Raw genomic sequence first — 22,048 nt, 5'->3', positions numbered from 1 at the left:
TACATGTTTTCTAGAACCTTAAAGTTATTATTTGGATTTGAAGAATTTTCATACTTTCCCCAAGAGTTAGATACAGTTCCAATAGAAATTAAGTAGTTAAACCCTACATTTCGATCATGCTCATAGTGCGGACTATTATGACATGTCAATGTTTGTAGGATGTTCCAAATGAAAAACTAGGAAAAGTGTTCTTGAGTTTTGGTCACATCTTAGAGAGAAAGCGTCAGTGGAAATATAGGAAGCGTTTCATGAAAAAATACGCTTATTGGACAACCTTGTATGTTAATATTTGTTTTTTGTATCATAGTTTCCATAGCTCTCTACAACTTTTATTTGAGACATTTTTCCCTATCTCATGTATATGCTTTTCTAAAAAATCAGCTATCATATGTCCATACATCATTGATATATCCTCTATGAACTATACATTTACCCTTTATTTACAGTTAATTATAATGATAATAATATCATTTATTAATGAAAAGAGATATAATGTATACAGCAAGTACAATTTTTTTGCATAAATGATACCCACTCGATAAGTGAGCAAACACTTGTTTCGAGATAAAATTACCTTACTTAACTACATGAAAAGAAAAATATATTCAATCCAATACAAGAACAATACGAAAAAAAAAAGCATCACACTTAAAAAATATATATGGAAATGACAGTGTAATACAAAAAGCAAACACAATAATGAGAACATTCATGCAGTAGTAAATATTTTTTTTGCATAGATGATAGGTACATACTCGATAAGTGAGATAAAAGTACAGTCCAATACAAGAACACCACGAAAAAAACAAAACGCTTAAAATATATATATATATATATATATATATATATATATATATATATATATATATATATATATATATATATATATATATATATATATATATATATATGGAAATAACAGAGTACTTAAAAAAAATCAAACAGATTAATAAAAACATTTTAAAAATACAAATATTTTGGGTAATAGTTATGAAAATAAAAATTAAACCCGTGCATGAAGAATTAAAAAGTATAAATACGATAAAATGAAATGAATCAGTTGAAGAAATTTGGTTCGACGATCTCATTACATTTGGCTCTTGGTGTTTCGTATATGAATCGTTATTCTTTATTTTTGAACACGTTATAGTTCATTATTTACTTAATATGGTCAGGAATAAAATTGAGCGCCTGTGGTGGTATATAATAATAATAATAAATCTTTATTTTTCAGTTAAAAAGCATAAATATATGAATACATTCCAGCAGTAATTGACAAAAACGTCATACTTAATATAGAAATGAATTTAAATAATATGAACACTGTCATAAGTTATTAATATAAAAGAAGTAAAATATATAATTATATAGAAATATAAAAAATTCATAGAACCTACCGACTTAATTAAAAAAGAACATAATAGAAAAAGGTTAAAAGGGTCATAGTATGAATGACAAACTGTCAGTTGAAAAACAATAGCACAAATATAACATTTGAATTGTCAACAAGAAAACATCTCCATAAAATATAGTATTATGTCATAAATTCACTAATACTGTAACAGTTCTTCTCAATAAGAAATGCTTCAAGTCTGGATTTGAAAAAATTAATATTTGGAGATGTTTTGATAGAGACATCGAGGTGATTAAAAACTTTGCATCCCAAATATAAGAGACTTTTTTGGTATAGGTTAGTTCTATGCACAGCAGGCACAAGAAGATTTCTGGATCTAGTGTCATATTGATGATCTGTTCTATTGAAGAATTTATCTTTATTTTTGTTTACATACACAGTTCATACAGACACAAGCCTGTCAAAGTTAAGATCTTTAGTCGCTTAAAAACCTCTCTACATGCCTCCAATTTAGTACTGCAACAATTCTCACAGCAAATTTTTGCAGAGCGAAAACACGTGACCAAGAGGTACAAGTACTCCAGTTAAGAATACCATATTGCAGATGACAGTTGACATAATTATGCGTAGGTAAACTGGCGTGATTCTCTATTTTTTTATATTTCAATATAACATTCAAACAATATAGTTGCCTCAGGTCCAGTATCCCGCATTCCTTAAATAAAAGATCTGTAGAATATCGGTGGGGTTTTTCTAAAATTACTTCTCTAATCTCAAATACAGATGTAACAAGCAAGATCTGGTCATTTGCACTCATCAATGTATAGATCTCATTAAAAGGTTTGATTCAATGTAGCTATTTTATCTCAAACCAATACATCTAGTAGTAATCTGTTGAGGGTCATCAAAAATCAGAAATACCCAAATTTGAAATTACATTTTTCCAATAATGAACATTTAGGTTATAAACCGAATAAAATAGCACTGAAATAATGACATACCTGTTGTACTTGCAGCTGTCGATCTGCCATATTGTCGAGGCGTTTTGAAACCACCAGCAATATTATTGTGTGAAGAACTAGTAGACATCGATTCACCCTGAAGCACTCGCCTGTAACTAGGTTCAAGGGACTGAAGCAGAGCCTCAGCCTGATCTGGAAAATGTTCTTTGAAGCCTTTGAAAGCCCTAAAACAAGAAAAACATTTCAAGTGATTCATATTCCAGATAGTACAGGATCCGAAGAGAGGTCGTCCTTGGTCCATCTGTTCATCAGATGGAATATATTATTTATTGAATTTCAAATACATTCCGAACATATTGCCTACCGAAATATGTTCATTGCTACTCAATTCAAAAATCGTTAATTACCTTTTTTACAGAAGTATCATTTTCATATATGCAGTAGTTTCAGAGTTATAAAAACAGTTAGACTATCCTATATTGGTAATCATTTCCTGTACTAGCTACAGAAAAAATGGTAACCAATCATCGTGTGGGGAAGAGCTACAGACACATGCAGAATTTTCATATCACAAAAAAATTCATAAGGTTAATATATGATTTGGACTATAGAGAAACGTGCAGAAACACATTCATTGAAAACAATATCCTAACATCAACATCTATCTATCTCTACAAATTATTAATATATACCCATCAGAATGCTAAAAATATGAATAGAAACAGTGACTACCATGAATATGATACCAGACAGAAGAATGACTTCCATTTGCACCACTTGCAAAGAAAGCAACATATAAAGAGCCCTCTATATTCTGGAGCACATTTGTTCAATTTTTTGCCTGAAGACTTGAAACTCATCACCTATATGAAACATTTCAAACTATCTTTGAAAAAGTTTCTCATCCGCCATGCCTTTTATTCATTAGACGAGTATAAAAAACGTAGCGACTAGGCAGTTTTGTTTCAATGTATTTCAACATATGTTTATATTTAAATATTTTTTATTTTATTTTATTCTTATTATTCTTAATCAATTTGTAACGACTAGAATGTTTGTGATGTTTTTTCTTAATGTTTATATAATGAGAATTTTTCCCTCTTTATGTACTTATCTCATGTTATAAAGCAACCTTAAGAGATTAAATAAATATCTATCTATCTATCTATTGTTTTGCACTTTTTTTAAGATGAACAAATGAAAGTTCCATTTACTCTTTACTCAATCAAATTGTTTTACAAATGATTTCGGAAAAGTGCTGGAAAAACACTTTTACTCAGAGCGAAACACAACTTTTTTACTTGAAAAGATAGATCCATGGTTACCTTGGAGAAATTGTTTATTTTTATATCTTTCATCTCTCTCTTTCCGAACAGCATAATCGTTCCGCTATCTTTTCATAGAAATTAAATATTATTTGGAGCTTGTAAATATTGTGAAGTTAATTATGTTTCGGAAACCTACTGAAAATGAACCGAATCGAAAATATGGAAAGTTCTTTCCCTGTGGTTTTCATAATTTTTTTTATATTTCAGTGACAATAAAATTTATAGGACCTTTTTTGTTCCTTTCAGAAAAGTGTGCCAAATAGTTGCATTCAATTTTTTGTAGTATCAATAGTACCAGAAAAAACGAATATAGGAAAGTCTACTGCATCAATGAAAAGTATCAGAACATTTTTTTTCATAACTGCAATGTTTCTGAATGGCATATGGTGGTAAAGAAATTCAATAACGTTTTTTAAATACATTCATCTTTGTATGGAATTCAATAAAAAAGATTTTCCACCTGGTAAACAGTTAAAGGATAGATAACCTCTGTTAGGATCCTAGAATAAGATTCAATACACTGAAATATGTTGGTAATGATTTGAAAAAGTCGACTTACTTTCTAGAAATAACCCTTGCTTCAGGATCAGCATCAGCAATTCCACTTTTAAGAGCTTCCTGGAGAGAGGCGACATGTCTTTCTAACGGATGTTTAGGCCACTGAGTCAACATCAATTCTAATAATTCGCAACACGCTCTCCTGATATCTTTGCTCTTTGATTTCTGGGCATTGCTGGTTATGGCCGTTATCATTCTGGGACTGTGAGTATTTTGTATGATAAATTTTACGGTAATCAACCCTGACGTTGCCATAACCTGAAATCATCATTTATACATGTTTATGCCACTCAATATGAGAAATTAATAAGTTACTAAACCGATTTTACCTCAACTTACATTATTTACTTCATATTCCTTTCTGGCGAAATTACTTTAAAATAGTGATGTTACTGATTATAGGGATTGCGTATTAGAACAAAATTTTTCCAACTCAAAGATTTATAATAATGAACTGTATTCTTATATTTGCAGAAAAAATATTTTTATTATCAAAATTTTCATGCTGATAACCCACTATTTTTCTTTGCTCAGTCCCAAAATTCACAAATATTGTTCATATGCAGGTCTGACAAGTTAAGAACACTGGAGAAAAAAAAATAGCAAGCGAATATTCAAGATATATTCTTTGATTAGTCGGAGAATATATCTTGAAACATTTTTTAATAAATTTTGAATGAGTTACAGTTTAAATTTTCTTTGAATATATGTATTTTGAAGATATATAATATTTTCAAAATATATGAAACATAATATTCAAAGAATATTTAAACTGCAACGCATTTAAAAGTTATTCAAAAATTATTGGAAACATATTTAGATCATTTTATATGAAGTCTTTAGATGAATATCCAAAATATATTCAATTTATGAAAAATTAAGACATTTTATATATTCCTCCAATCCTGTGAATGACTTTGAAAGAAGCATATCTGAAAGTGGCTCCTCTCTTTGTGTGAAAATATCTATATTTTTCATATATTATTGAAATTTTATTTATTATTCAATTAACATTCAACATTTCAAATGTTATTTGAAATTCATAAAAATATGTCGTCCGATAAGATTGTCAATTTTATGTTTATAAATAGTCAATGATACCTACCAATATTACTGTTATAGAAATTTTGTTTTGAATGTAATGTGTCCATATGTTTTATTTCTTTTGATCGGTTTCCGACAATCTTTAACATATGATATTCTTGTATAATAGAATATGAGGTTACACATACATGTTATTGCTATAAACTTTACATGACATTATATCATAATATATTATGAATGTACAAAAAGATTTATATTGATTACTTCGAATTAATTTCATAGATACTATGAATAGCTTTAGAAGACGTTTTGAATATACAAATATACTTAATATTGTATAAGACTAAAAAAATATAAGACTAAAAGTAGTTAATTTATATGCAAGTCTAATTACAATCTAATTACAACCCATAAAGGTGAAATACTGTGTTTAAAGTCTCTGCACACTAACAATTCAATTGGAATTCTACAGTATATGTTTTTTCTGATTATTATATGCATGTATCAGTGTTTGTATAATGATTTAATATAGTGTTTGTATAATATAGTGATTTTATATGCTATCGTTGTATTCTATTTTGCTCATACATACTTATTCATAGCTCTAAACTTCATTATATTTGTCTTGTAATTGGGATTATGTACTCCTGTTAGACAATAAACCCCCTCTTTTAACCAATAACCCAATAAAGAATCGTAGGTTTTTGTCATAAGTGCACATTTTGGTTAATAAGAACAATAAAATAATAAATAAATGAAAATAATCTAACTCACTTTGGCAGAATTCTGTATGAGATTGATCAGAGGTTGAAGCAATATTTCTGCAGTCTTGTCAAATTTGTTAGCTAACGTCTGTGACAAATACGATATAGTAATGCATGCCTCTCTCACAACTTGTGATCTCAGATCTTTGAGGGTTCCTTGCAGTGCTATTTCAATATTTCTAACGCCCACATAGAATTCTTCAAAATTTGTTGCACCAGCTATGACTAGAGATCTAATTTTTTTCAGCTGGAAAATATGAGTAAAATAAAAACATCAATGTGTCAAATTTGGAATCGTGAGAAGCTTACAGCATCCACTCGTTTGTTCCATTCTTTGTTCCCATCAGAAATAATGTCCTGAATGGTTTTCAAATGTTCCGTCACTTCTCTGGCGGCAAATATCTGTATTTTGGGGCATTCTTCAAAAGCATTTATAAATGAATCTTCATCAACTGCACCTGCTGTAAATTTATAACTATCTTAAAATAACGATCTTATACATGAATCTAAAATAACTAATGATTCATGAATTGTAACAGTTTTTTACTGACTTATTGATTCAATAGTATACATGTGACATTCTGGCTTATTATTACAAGCTATGGGTGTAGTGCTGAATGAAAAACATCTTAAAAATACTGGTGGAATACGAGGGCACTGAAGAAAAAAAAATAAAATTATAGAAACCAAACCTGCATCACACTTACAATACTTGTCAATATCCAGATACCCTTTAACAAAAGAGATGACAGAGAGATGATGATATTTTTCAATAATTTTAATGGATTTTTCACTGTCCCATGTTGCTATCAATGTTAAGACTTTCAGCCTCTAACATATTCACCAGAAGTTCTGTTACATTTTCTCAACCACACTGCAGAACAAATCAGTGTCTTGATTGTATTTTATTTTTATTTATTTATATATACGGGTTATCCCCATTACATAATACACATGGAGTGAAGTAATAATACAAAAACAGTTGATCAACATATAAACTAGAGATAGTTAACTACAAGAACAATAAATTAGTATACACAAGTAAATGTTATAATTCTGACCACAGGCTATTTTTTGATGTAGATAATGTAATAACAGTAACCTTCAATTTTCCATCATTAATCCTTTTGAGCATGCGATCGATAGGAGAAGGTATGCCATAGTAGGTGGCATGGAAAGGAATGTAAAAAAGATCAGTATTCCTGAGAGCTCTAGTGAGAGCATTTGAAACAAAGTTATAATTATGGTTCTCTATATGGATGTTCATTTTATATGCACAAAATCTTGAGAATGTATTCTGAACCCTTTCTAATGTAACATGATATATAAAAATGATAGGTAAAACAGACTTTTCCGCATCCACCTTTCAAAAGCGGCTGAATTTGGGTTGGAGTTTGTGCACATCTTTTTGATTGTTGTGAATGTATTGCAGCAGCTCTTCTCCTTGAGTGAAGCATTCGCCTGCATTCCATTTTGGTTTGAAAATTGGAATTAAGGGGATTTTCCCCTATCTCTCTCTCTCTGCAAATTCTATTTGTCAAATAGACAACAGAAAGTCTCACATCAAACAATATAACAAAATATGAAATAATCGAGTGTGGGGTACCTCGGGTCTCAGTAATGGATCCTCTCTTATTTATAATGTATCTAAACGACTTCTTTAAATATGTGAATCCATATACATTGATTTTGCAGATAACACAACCATCATAAATTCTCAAAACCTTGCTACAGAGAGGAAAATTATATGAAATAGTTCAAAAGAAAGCAGAAGCTTGATTCAGGAGTGATGATCTGATGTTAAATGAAAATAAAATACAAACAATTGTTTTTTTCTCAAGTGCTAATGTATATGCGGAATATAACAGCAAGTTATTAGATGTTTGTATGAAAAGTTAAGCTGATCAGTTCAAATTAACCAAATTTTGCCTAAACATTCGCAAATACCATAGTCAACATGACAGTCAGCCCCCACAGAAGACACTTAATGACTTTTCTGTTTCCTTTTTCAAAGCAAGGAAAGTTGTTTGGGAGAATTGCTCTCAACACATGTATAATGTATCAATTTTAAAGGTGAATAATTTGAAAAAATTTTTTTTTTTTTAAATTTCTGTAAAAACTTAAAAGGTGACCCTAATTATAAGAGATTTGTGCAGTGAATAAAACAACCTTTTATTTTGAAAAATACCATAACACAAAATTAAAAAAAACATAAAAAATGAAATACCGTGAGACAAATACAAAATAAAAAAGTTTACAAAAAAAAGTATATAAGGAGCATAGAGTTTGGACATTCACCCCAACAAAGCAGTGATAAGATGAGAAACGCCCATAAATTTAGAAAGTGTCATTGAAAAAAGTGAACACAGAAAATAAATCTACCACCACCAAGTTATTAACTTCCCAACTTACATGAAGATGCAGAAGAATTTCTTATGGAACCAATTCGGCTGAAAACTTTTCATGCAAAAATTAATGCGGTTATAACTTTGAAAAATATAAAATTGAAGTAATATAGAAAATCATAAGTGAAAAGTTGTTCTGTAGCACAAAAAATGTATATTCACAATCAAGTTACCTACCGCTAGCACTGCTTTGAGCGGTGATGCTCCTCTGTTTCACAGCGCTGCCCAGATTCGGTTTCTTCACTGGAACCATTGGTTTGGACATCATGGCCCTATCGATTTCATCAGATGATACTGAAATAAAAATGTTTGCATATGTAAAAGCCCACCCATGTTGATAAAGACGAGACAATCCAAATACAACAAATTTTATACATACAAATAACATTTTTCATGTACCACTGCATAAATTATGGAATAGAATATGATAGATTTATTCGCCAGTATAACATAATGTACAACGATTTGAAATACCAAATTCTATGAAGGAATGTTTGAAAGATCATAATGAAAGTCTGGATATAATTATAAAATTTATGAAAGCTATTGGGATATACTCAAAAATTTGAACAAGAAAGCAAATGAAAAACAAACTAATAGTAGAATGCCAATGACCTCGTATTCGACGCCTTTAAACCACAAAAAAAACACAATGTACATATAAATTCTGATTCGAGTAAATCTCCCTTGAAATAAACTAGTTGAATAGAATATATAAATGAGGTGTTGATGGTTCATTGAAATGCTTCATTTCCAAGGTATTATACAAGGTGTTCAGATTTAAATGGGTTGAAACTTGTTTTTTTTTCAAATGAACCATTCAACTTTCTGCTTTAAAGTTGGTAACTGATGTGACAAAACATCCAGTTTACTTGGAAAATTATAGGGTACTTAGGGAAGTTTATAATAACAGGTTGAAAACTGCAAAAAAATTGCATATGACAATTTCATCATGTCATCTGAAAACAGAGCAAAGGCTTGTTGGAAAATCATTAACTATGACAGAAATAAATCAAAACAATCCGTAGTAACTCCTGATTTTTCACCACATGAGATAAATTACTTTTTTGTGAAATAGCGGTTAATATTATTAAATCTCTTCCGAACATATCCAATGACGAGCTTCTTAGTTTCAAGAACTTTCCTGCACCGTGCAGTTCTTTCTATTTGCACCCTGTTACTCATTTAGATGTCTCTTCAATCATTAACTCTTTAAAAAATTCTAATTGTCTTGATATTCATGAACTAAATAGTCGAATCATGAAGGAAACCAATTCAATTGCTGTAAAACCTTTCACTGAGCTCATAAATATTGTTTAATACTGATATTATGTTTAATACTGTTATATACCCTAACATTTTTAAACCATCCAAAGCATTACCTCTCTTTAAAAAAGGTGATACCTCGGTTATCAACAATTATCGCCCCATCAGTATTATTTCGATATTCAGTAAAGTCATTGAAAAATTAATCAAAAAACAATTATATGAATATTTTGATTCAAACGGATTCTTTAATAACTCTCAATTTGGCTTCAGAAACTCCCGCTCAACAGTACAGGCAGTTCTTAATGTTGTCGGTAACGTTGTAGAATCACTTGAACAAGGCAAGCGTACGGCTATAATGCTGTGCGATCTTTCGAGAGCTTTTGACTGTGTGTCACATGACATTCTCTTGGAAAAACTAAACTATTATGGTGTTAGAGGAATTCCTTTGAAACTTATTAGTTCTTATCTTTCCAATAGAAAACAATGCGTTTCAGTGAATGGTAAAACATCAGACTTTCAGATTGTTGGTCATGGGGTACCCCGAGGTTCGGTTTTGGGCCACCTCCTTTTTATCATTTATATTAATGACCTCAGCTGCTTTACGTCACCTTATAGGTCAGTTCTCTTTGTAGACGACTCAACGTTTATTATTTCTGAGAAAGACAACGTAAACTTGGATGCTTCACAGACTTGTGCTACTAATAAGGTAAAAGAATGGTTTGCAGCAAACAAATTAAAATTGAATAGTAATAAAACACAAATAATGCAAATATCAGCAAATAACCAATGAACTGTTGATCAAGAAATAAAAAGCGTAAAACTGCTTGGATTAGGGTTGGACCACAGACTGAACTGGCATACACATGATCAATTAATTAAAAAACTATCTAGTTCCTTATTCATTTTACGACAATTGAAAACAATAACTAATTTTACAACTCTTAAAACCACGTATTTTTCACTGTTTCACTCGCACATTAGCTATGGCATTACTTTCTGGGTAATTCCTCCCATGTGATAACAATTTTTAAAATGCAGAAGAAGGCAATAAGGGTACTTGCCGGAATTGCTTTTAGAGATCACTGTCAAGAGATTTTTAAAAAATTGAAAATTATGCCTTTACCACGTTTGTCTTTATTTCACACTTTGATTGAAATTCATAGAAGTCAGTCGGTGTTGCCGAGAAATTCGGATGTACACAGCTACAACACTCGCAAGCAACACTCCGAAGCAGCCGTTTTCGACTAAATATTTCACAGTCGAACTTGCTGAACTATGAGCTTTTTAACACATTGCCATCAAATGTAAAAAAAATGAGTATTAATGCCTTTAAAAAATACTTGAAAAAGTATCTCCTGAAATATTGTTTTTACATTGTTGAGGATTACATTGCGCATTGCCGAGCCAAACGCATTGCCGCATCTCTGCTGTGATAGTTTAATAACATATTGTAACTCAATTCTTAAATTCCTGTTTTTACTGTATTTGCTGTCAAATTTTCTGTAAAAAAAATTTTATTGGACTTTCTTTTTTGACGTGCTACAAACAAACATATTTAAAGTAGTTAAATAAAATCTATCTATCTATCATTATTCCAGGACAATTTTGAAATTCCGCTTATAAAAACCTGCAGATCATGGGCAAAAAAAACAGGAAAATATCTTTCACACAGTTATTATCAATTTTGAAAGTTAAATATAAAGTTTCAAGTTATTCTTCATCGAGTGAATGAAAGTACACAGTTTCAATATACACAGTTTCAATATAACGAAAATATTTCATAACCGAAAAACTAATTGTGATTTCATTATAGTCGAGTTTAAAATATGCTTGATAATTTTATTTTGAAGAATTTTTAATGGCCTTATCAATGTTTTGGTGATTATGCCCCTTGTATCTCCACCGATATGAAGTAATGTCATTTGCAATGGCAAAAATTGAATTTTTTTATTAATTTGAAATAAATTTAAGTTGATTTTCAAATCTCAGTAAAAGGCGAGATTTATTCGCACTGAAGAGAAACCAGAACCAGAAACTAAGAATTTTAGGACCCAGTGGCACATGTGGCCTGATGACTTCATCAATTGCGGAACTAGCCAAACGTTACACCCATGCTCAATCCCTATAATGATGGGATGGAATCAAAGGATGCAGTCTTGCCAGGATCACCCTGGGCGACCCTGGGAAGCGATGACTGGCGATGACCAGGAAAAATCTACGCTCGACAGTAGAATTTCTGACTGGCCACTGTCAACTAAGGAAAAATCTCCATAATATGGGGCTATTGGACACACCTCTATGCAAGATGTGTGAACAAAAAGATGAGACTGTCAGGCATGTCCTATGCGAGTGACCGGAGTTATCGTCAATAAGAGAGTGTGTGTTCGGCGAGTCTTGGCCTACACCTGCCGATATAAAGTAGATGTCTTTCAGTGACCTGTCCACCTTCCTGGAAAGGACAGGATGGACGATGACCTAGGAGGACAACTTCTGGGGAGGATATACATTGGGTCACACGTGGCCTAAGTGGTGTGGGCCTACACTCACCCTCCCTACTCTACAGATACAGATAAATCTTAGCAAAACAAATCATTTCAATATACAGATCTTAGAACCCTAATTTTACAAAATTTATATTCCCCTTGGAAAATTTCGTGAGGACAGCCTCGTCTGTAAGACATACTGAAACCAACAATGTAGACACGGGCAACACTTACCTTCTATACTTTTCACAGCCGAAGGCAACAGCTCTCCTCTACTCGCTGCCTCATCAAATTTGGAAGACAGCACCGGCCACTTCGACTGGGGGACTATATTTTTTCGTTGGAGGTCTATACGTAACTTTTCGCCAACGTGCTTATACAAATCCACCAAAGTGTTGAAGGCAGTGTCTCTCACTGTGACTGTAGGGTCCGAAAGCAAATTAACAATATCGGGAATGAACTTGCTGATGGTCAGCGATTGGGCACCATGTCTGAAATAAAAATCCATGTGTAAAAATCTCAAAAAAGCCCATATTTGAATGTAGGAATTTTTATACATGATCTGTTTGAAAATACAACTGATTATCATTTGAACAGCTTAGGTCCAGAACCCCATGAAGTCAAAGTTTAAGTCAAAGGAAATTAACTCATCACTGTAAACCCCTGTACATATAAAAAAATTTCAAGTGTTTATTGGAATAGCCAAGAGAATAAAAGTGCAATTGTTTGAGAAAAAAACTTTTTGGCTTTGGAAGAAAGCAATCAAGTTCAAAATAAACTTGAACTGAAGCCCTTTGTTACAGGTTCATTTTCTTTTTTACTCAAATTAGTTGATCTGTTTTTTTTTGGTATTTCTTACTGTTTGTATTAGTTTTGATATTGTATGCTGTCCATGCATTCATTTACTCTATACTTTTATAAATAGAAACCCTTTTATTTATTTACAAATGTAAGAGAAATAGTTCTTTCTGATCTGTAGTTCTGAAAGACAGACCATCCTTAATATTTTTGTCTGTATGGGTTGTTGCTTATGTATTAGGGCGATTTAAAATATTAACTTCGATTTCGATAAGTGTAAAAATTTGGCATTTCTTTTACATTGCATTCTGAGGAATATTACTGTCATTTGTCTGTGGGACTTGAAACAGTCAAAATCAATTTCATGGAAGGTTAGATCACAAAATAGTTTACAATGGGGAATGTTCCTCCTGATGAAAATCAAGTATTTTTCATAAAAGAGCTCTAAAACAACGCATTTTAAACTTATCATATCAACTTTTTTCTTTAAAAAATTATTTAAATATTCAAAAAAGAGGAATGAAATAATACATTCAACATTTAAAGGGATTCGTTTCTATTTCACCATTTGGCAACATCGATTATAGCTAATAAAGGACAATGAATCTGTTACCTGCATGAGACAAACAAAGATGACATATTTCAGAGGCGTGCTGTTCTGTTTACTTATGTTCCGAGTTCCGAGACATTCTGTGTCATATGACATTTTGTGCACCCAACCTATCTTCCTCTATATAAATAAATAACAAAACAACTGTTGTTTATGTGGCTTGTGGAGGTGGTATTGAGCTATAATTTATATTTTGTCTTAATTGTTGATTTATAAAGATAATTTTACTTTTTTAAAGTAGAATATCTAGGTACGTATAAATTATTTCAACTTGATATAGGCGCTGTTGCCAATATGTGAATTAGAAACAAATCCCTTTAAAAATAAAAACCCAATATTTGAAACATCAATTTGAATACTTTTCGAAGTGAATTTGAAAAACTCATGAGTTATACTCAACTTTATTTTGTTCAAACTTGCATTTGCTGTAATAACGCAAATTGAGGAACATTTCCCATTGTAGTCATGAAAAATCAGAGCTGAGAAAACATTGAAATTATTCCATTCAGAGCAACTGAATCCACTAGTTTTATTCCACTCAACTCCTCGAGAGAAAGTTTCATCGTAAAAACTTAACAAAAATTCATCTAGAAGGTAACAATTTTTGTTCATCAAAATGGTTTTCATTCTTGATTTGAATATTTTTATATCCTCATCTATTTTGTTCAAAACTGTCGGCCTAAGTGTCGCGGGAGCTATGAGATCGACCCCAACTGCAGCACTTGAGGTCCTACTCGGACTTCCACCATTGCACATGTACATACAAAGAGAAGCTTGACTGGTGACACACATGCTAATGCAGGGGCAAACCCCAATCAGCCAGTAACACGGTGCAGAATACTTGAAACTGTACAATGAATTGAAGGCAGATCCAATACTAGGAATGTCCGTGGATAACACAGTTGCGCAGTACAACTTTCAAAAAGATTTCAAAATCATCATATCAAGTAGAGAGGACTCTAGCCCACCGGTAAAAGCGGAAGAAACTTGGTATACAAATGGCTCAAAGACCCAAGAAGGAGTGGGAGCCGGTATATAAGGAGGCAGAGCAAAGACGAGAATCGCACTCGGCCTTGGACATAGTGCAATTGCGTTCCAGGCAGAAGTAGCGGCCATAGAACACTGTATAGGGGAAATAAACAGGTAGAAGGTCACAAATAAAACCATTGCCATTTTCTCCGACAGCCAGGCGGCAATTGAGGCGCTCAGCTCATTTCAAGTCTTCTCAAGACTGATGGGAAGCTGTCTGAGCACACTCAAGGAGCTAAGTACCCAAAATAGGGTCACTCTAGCTTGGGATTCCGGATATGAGGGTCACAAGGGCAATGAGGAGGCCGATGTTCTAGCCCGTGAAGACGCACCCAAGGTTATGATCGGCCCAGAACCCTTCTACTGGGTAGCGAAAACATGTATAAAGACATCCATAAACTAATGGATGCAAGCCGAATCGAAAGATTGGTGGAATAAGCTCCCAGGAATGAGGCAGGCGAAAGAGACCATCACCCAGATTCACGGAAGACCTGCTAAACCACAACCGTAAGGTTGTAAGGGTAGTGGTGGGTCTACTAACGGGGCATAGCCAACTCAGGAAACATATGAGCAACATGGGTCTGTCTGACAAAAGAAAGTCAATGCTGGTTCTGTCAAGAAGAGGAAGAAACCACACAGCATGTGATCTGTGAATGCGAAGCGATAGCAAGGCTGGGACAGGCAAGATGCGGGGAAGAGAAAACAGAGGCCGCCCTATATAAAAGGGTCAGTATCAAGGCTATGGAGTCTCATCAAAGAGATCAAGCTAGACAATGAGCTCTAACAACCAAGGAGCATCACAATAGATCTGAAAAGGTCGCAGTGAATCAGGCCATGGGCCAGCTCTCCGACAATCTAATCTAATCTAAAATAGATATTGCTAGTTCTAAGCATAAATCAATCCCCAGTTTTTAATTCATAATGTGTACACATACATTATTCATTATGAAGAGTATTCTTGTACTTTCCATAAAAATGAATCACACAAAAGGCATACCAGAAAACAAAACACTCATTAATATCATATAGCCATGCTCCATTCACGTCATTCTGCTAGCTGCTAGCCTTATAGAAATATAACAAATAATTAAACAGATAATATATATTGCCATAAAGAATGATTACTAGTAAAGTACTAACAATAAAGAATAAAGCGAGGTTGGTCTGAATTACGTGAATAAATGTGAGTAATTGGTAAGAATAAATGTACAAATTCCGTTGTCCTCATGAAGAAAAAAGTCATCAATCAAATAATATTGCATAAGTAATGGATTTGAGACATAAATGTTAGGAAAAGGAAAAATTTTGGCATTCTACTTCTCCATCGTTATACAAAAAATATTGAAAATTTCCAAAGGAAGGGAGTAATCAATTAATTTCAAAATAAAAACTCTTTTCATAGATATGTAGATCATGCATAGAAGTAACTTTCAGACACAAACTGGAAGAAAAGCCCCTTCGAAACAACTACTTTCATATAATTATTTAATTACACAAAAAATACTTTTCCAAAAACTAATAAAAATACTTTTCCAAAAACTAATCTTCCCCAAAAATATAAACCTTTCAATTCAAATGTTAATAATATTGAAACAATTAATGATAACAATTTTTTTTATGAACAAAACACAAGCGCTACAGGAAAATTCTTAAGGCGCTCTAAGAGCGGTGCCTGTGCGAAAGAAGGGATTCACATTGGATTTGAATTGGCGGGGATTAAATCCATTTGGAAAAACGTTCTCAGGAAGTTTATTCAACATAAAAGCAGTTTTTTGAATAAGAGAGTTCCTAAACAGTAAAGTTCAAGGTGTACTGAGTTGAACCTCAAAACGATGATGGAATCAAATGTACCAAGTCTGACATTTAAACCATTAATCAAAGTTTTCACTGTCTTGAGTAGTCTACACTGTTTTCATTTTCGTTTTTGAATATAATGAATATATATATATATATATATATATATATATATATATATATATATATATATATATATATATATATATATATATAGTGAAAACATCATCAATATGTACGAGAACTGTTAAAAAAATAAGATGAATGTTCAAATGAGAGTCGATGCCGAAAAGGCATACCAAGTTCGATCAAATGTCAAGGTTCTGCTCACTGTTTTCTTCGATTATTGCGGTGTAGTGTATCAGCAGTTCTTGCCACACACAGTTCTTCTTGGTTGTACGGTCAATAAGGAGTATTATCTTGAAGTTATGTGCCGCTATTTCCGAGGATTGGAAAAAAAGCTGACACAAGTGAGGGGGACTTCTTTGAAGGGGACAAAATGAAAAGTGATGAATAAATGAATATTTTTTGAGAAAAATGAAAATTTACCTAATTTTTTGAAAAGATCTCGTATACAGATATGTATACTGGCACAATGATCATACAAACGAATGCGCTTTTTGGAAGGGCAGGTTAGTTCTGAAATAAGTTCAGTGAATTGAGTAAAATAATTGTAAACAGTGGAAGTCATAACCTATAACCTTCAACTTTCAACGAAAACCATGATATTTTTCTGAATAGTGTCTACTAAAATGAGCACAGCAAATTGACTTCATGAAACTCCGCATCGCTGATTCCATATATTAATCAAAGTTAGGATTGAAGCTATTTATTATTTCATGAACAGGTTAACGTGTTATTCCCGAGGAATTAGAGAAGTGCCGAACATTTTGCCAATTATCTAACGAATATGTCCCAAAACAGCCATTTCCATGACTTCATTTCATATTCGCTGCTCCATACGATGAACTATATTAAGAATTGATGGTGGCTGCTACAACATAACGGTAGTTTTGATTCTTGACAGTTTGTTATGTATTAGTTCATGAAATGTGTTGGTGAATATCAGCATCACATTTTTGAAAACTGACCAATCAAGTTTTGTGAGTTCATCATCTCAGAACCATACGAAACGTCTTGAGACAGTTGAACCTTGTTTTTGGGTTGAATTGGTCCTATTTGGCTATTTTGATCACAGAATCAGATAATGTATTTTTATTATTCAAAATACTTTCAACATATTCGAAATATAACTTCGTCCTTAATGTTAAGTCGGAATACCACTGATGATGTCTGCTACAATAATAGAAGAAACGTTTAGTACCACACGGTCCTTTCAGTTATAATTTCTATGCTGATTAGATGTGTTGTTGGGTAGATATGTATGTAGCTTCTTCGAATTTTCCTTCATATCAAGGTGTAACGGTCTAAATTTACTTGTAAATATTGTAGATATTGTTCGTTTATTTACTATGGAATCGACAGAATTGTCATTTATTGATGACGAACTTTTCGTCACAGACTGCTCTTATGTGACCTTTCAAAAACACTACCTTACCTTTTAAGATCTTTATTCAGAGGATATTAACAATGTAATTCAGTTACAAGTTCATTTTATTCATTTAACATCATAGTAATGGGAATCTTCCGTTCCATAGAAAACCATACCTGAAATGTATAAGAATAAATGTATGCTCCCTGACTAACTGCTTGACCAGTACTTACGCATTCTCCTATTGCCAATCGACGTTGGAGATCCGAAATTCCTCGCTAGGTTGAAATAGTTGTTATTGTTTGTTTCTCAGTTTTCTTCACCTATCATTTTTTTCAGCCGTTGTCTGCCTTATTCCCTATACCTTTCCGAGAATATTTCTTGCATAGATTGTTATTCATCACTTCCAGAAGGTTTACTGACATATTAGAGCCATATCGCCTGAAAAACAATATTAGTTACCTCTGGGTTTCTGAATACTGTTTGATATTTTCGGTAAATAATCTGAATAATACGAATGCTCTAATATTTGTACTGAAAGGGAAGGTTATGGCGACTTACCTTATATGTTTCTATTCCATCGCATGAATAAGGATTGGTAAATAGTTGAAAATAGGTTGGAACAATATATTTTGTAAATATTCGTAAACAAGGTTAAGAGACAGCTGTTGGTTGACATCTGCCGAACTTTCGTAGTGTCGTTCCGTCGACTTACACCGAACTAGTTCTACAGTTGTTCACGGGTGAGGGATTGATCGGTTACTCAAGTTGTCAAGGGTTGTTTTAGGGTTGCATTGCTTTGAGAAGGAGTTTTGATGGGTCATGGACTTGTTGATGATGTATCAAGTGGCTGTGGAGGAATTGTTAGATTTATGATGTTGTGCACAGCGCCCCCTTGGTGCTTGTAGTGTAGATTGGATGCACTGTGGCAACAACTGGTTAGCTGTCAGATGTGGCATTCTCTTAGTATTTGGAAGTTAGCCTTCGGTGAGCTTGGTTCGGAGTTCAAAGGGTATCATCAGACTGATTGTAGGATATATTTGGTTGTATTTGTGCCATCCTTCACGGGGATTATTTCTACAAGTCAGGATTGTATAGTGGAAGACTGATTGGTCATTTTGGTGTGGATATTTACAGTCGGAAACTTAAGCTCTTTTGAGGATTTGTGGTGGATACCGAACTCGTGCCAGGTGGAAGGATTTCCGAAATTAGGTATGTCTGAATCACTGTCGCATCTCTCATGTGATCTTAGCTATGATATCACTTCTTCAATTCTACAACCTTCGTTTCTCGTCTCTAGATTCATAAGAAACAGAAGGCCCTCAGTCACTCATCAAGTCCCAGCAGGACTTCCGTGCAGAACACCGCACACGAAGAATCGTATAGAAAACCCCTTGGCCAGGGTAAGAATTTTACCATTAAATGTGTTTTAAATGATTTTAGTAATTTCTGGTTCCATCGTTATATCTCAACTGAATATTAGTATTGAAGAGAGGTTTCAACACTCATTCAATTTTCTTGATTTTTACGGATCATATGGTTATACAGGGCACCCAAAAATATACTCTTGTTATCTTGCTACTTTGCTTGATGAAAATATACCAGGGGTATTGATTAGTCAAATAGTCCTATTGAATGGGGGTTGAATCTCACCTTGTTTCATCTGATTCTGATTGAGAATTTTCTTCCGTAGGGTTTTTCTTCCTGTTTTTCTTCCTGTTTTTCTTCCTGTTTTTTTCTTCCTGCTTTTCTTCCTGCTTTTTTTTTTCTTCGTCAAGGGTTCCTGTTTTCCTTTTTTTTTCCCTATTTTCTTCCTGGATCTTATTTGGTGATCCATTACTGGTCCAGCTTGTCGTGCCCTACAGGGTGATCTATCTTGGTGGTGCTACAGGGTGATCCATCTCCGCCGTACTACAGGGTGATCCATCTCAGCAGTACTACAGGGTGATCCACTTCCGTCGAACTACGGGGTAGCCTAACACCATATATCGGGTGGCCCAAAAGGAGCACGCAAGTTATAATTGATTTATTTGAAAATTTGTGCTATACTGAGATATTTGAATAATTGTTTGCCTTTATGTTTATTGATACCTGTTGATATAGTGTTGTTTATCGTTTATTGATTAAGAGTTGTTTATTGATGCCTGATTGATATAGATATTTGTGAAACGGAAATTGAGGTACATTCTTCCTTTCACGATTGCTGATTGACACCGATGCGCCTACGCCTGAGCTCACGCGACGCAAACGAGTTTGTCTTACCATCCGATACTAGTATTTACGATTTCACCTACTCAATTTTCGTGGTAGTTTTACTCGACGTATTGTAGTTTTTTTGAGCGTCGTTACTACCGTAATTTATGGCTGATTGAATTCGTGGTTAGATACACCGCGCTCTTGTATGGACATTTGAACATCGCGTAGTAGTGTGAATATTGCATTGTTGCCTTAGAAGCGTTGTTGGTTAATCCATGTAAGTTAGGATTACTGAATAAATCATATTGGGGATTTTTATCTTTTATTTCCAATATTAATTGGTAAGTTATTGATATTGTGAGTTACTTAGGGTATCTGGAGGATTAAATTTACCTGGCGCCCATTAAGATCTATTTGAAATTTGCTAAGTTGTTTAACCCACTCCCGTCTCCACTGTTTAGCTTAGCCGCGGATACCCATCTGTCTTATTTGTTACCGACAGATGATTTAGTCCCCTCTTGTGGTTTGTGAGGTGACATTTTGGCGCCCAACGTGGGGCCCTTAAAAGAAGGTTTTTTTTTTTGCGTTTTGGCGTTAGTAGGTGACTTTTGGAAACTTTGGAAAAATATAAATATTTTTTTTTTTTCAATTGATACCACTCTAGTAGAATAGCGTTATGGCAAGAAGACTGGTAATAAATCGTCTTGATAAAGACGAACTGACCTATGAATTAGCATATCGGGGCGTAGCAACTGGCATTTGTGAGGAAATGAGACATCGTTTGGTTCAAGTAATGCAGATGGAAAGGTACGGCGAGAGTCTTCGATATCCTTCATATCCATTCACTTTCGAGGAAGATGAGGCTGCAATCAGAGGGAAACTAGATGATGTCAGAAGGCTGATTGATGACATAACCGATTCTGGAACGAGTAGCGGGGCAATGAAACTTCAGACCAAGCTAGCACATGTGTTGAATCGTATAGACAATATGGACCCAGATAAGGATAAGGACAAAGAAACCCGGAAATCCGAACTCCTGGGTTTGGCTCTGTCGTTGATGGACGAATTTTCACATAAAGTTGACAGCAGCAAGAGAAGTGATACGAAGCGTGTGCCGGTTGCACTAAATCAATTAGAAAGCAGATTGGGAGCGCAATCATTCCATGCTAACTTAGGAGCAGTTGCTCGATCGTCTCTGACGGAAGATCCAGTCTTTGACCCATACTCAACCAGTAAAATGATTCCGCCTTATAAATGGAATCTGAAGAAGTTTTCTGGAGATGGTAAAGGAATGTCGGTGACAGCATTTTTCGAGGGAATAGAGGAGTTGAGACTGGCGCGACATGTCCCCAACGCTGTTTTGTTGGACTCAGGTGTGGACCTTTTTGCTGACAAGGCGTATCAATTTTATAAAGATTGTCGGAATCGAGTATCGACCTGGGAAGAACTAGTGGAAGAGTTTCGAGAAGAATATCTCTCTGCCAATCATTCTGACGCATTGTTCGAAGAATTGCAGAAAAGGACTCAACACCACTCAGAAACCATCGGAGTTTATCTTGCAGTGATGTCAAGCTACTTCAGCCGCCTAGGTTGCCCAATGACAGAGGAAGCTAAGCTGAACATAGTTATGAAGAATTTACATCCCTTTTACCAAGACAGATTACGTGAACCCTTACCCACAACCATTTCAGAACTTCGCTCGGTATGTCGAAGAATGGAAGCCAGAAGGGACATAATCAATAGCTACGTAGAACCATCAGCACGTCGTGGCAACGTGATAGAGAAGGATTTGGCTTTCGTAGAGGTCACCAAGGAATTGAATGCCTTAGAGATAGCAACGGCACGAATTCCGTCGAACAATCAGTCGAAGGAGATAGTATGTTTCCGATGCGATCAACCCGGACATCGTGCTATAGGATGTGCTCTACCGAAGCAACTGGAATGCTACAGATGTAAGAGAAA

General features: G+C 33.8%; 1 protein-coding gene across 4 annotated transcripts in view; it reads right to left on the bottom strand.

Moving 5' to 3' along the window:
• The window catches only part of chb (CLIP-associating protein), a 130,174-nt gene that overhangs the window by 31,498 nt on the left and 76,628 nt on the right, over positions 1 to 22,048 (bottom strand). For 3 of the 4 annotated variants that reach the window (XM_074179822.1, XM_074179825.1, XM_074179823.1), the window contains exons 4-10: positions 12,402 to 12,658; positions 8,593 to 8,709; positions 8,423 to 8,467; positions 6,320 to 6,471; positions 6,021 to 6,257; positions 4,204 to 4,460; positions 2,356 to 2,540 (exon numbers count right to left, since the gene is read on the bottom strand). In XM_074179822.1, the coding sequence (XP_074035923.1) occupies positions 2,356 to 2,540; positions 4,204 to 4,460; positions 6,021 to 6,257; positions 6,320 to 6,471; positions 8,423 to 8,467; positions 8,593 to 8,709; positions 12,402 to 12,658 (1,250 nt within the window). The remainder of the gene's footprint in view (positions 1 to 2,355; positions 2,541 to 4,203; positions 4,461 to 6,020; positions 6,258 to 6,319; positions 6,472 to 8,422; positions 8,468 to 8,592; positions 8,710 to 12,401; positions 12,659 to 22,048) is intronic. The other variant, XM_074179824.1, reaches the window with a different exon arrangement.

This window comes from Leptinotarsa decemlineata, unplaced genomic scaffold (genome assembly GCF_025532065.1).
Source record: "Leptinotarsa decemlineata unplaced genomic scaffold, Ldec_3_MD MMD2_tig00026282_RagTag_RagTag, whole genome shotgun sequence".
NCBI lineage: Eukaryota > Metazoa > Arthropoda > Insecta > Coleoptera > Chrysomelidae > Leptinotarsa > Leptinotarsa decemlineata.
Note: the sequence above shows the minus strand (reverse complement) of the source record. Positions and strands in the feature narration are given on the sequence as shown.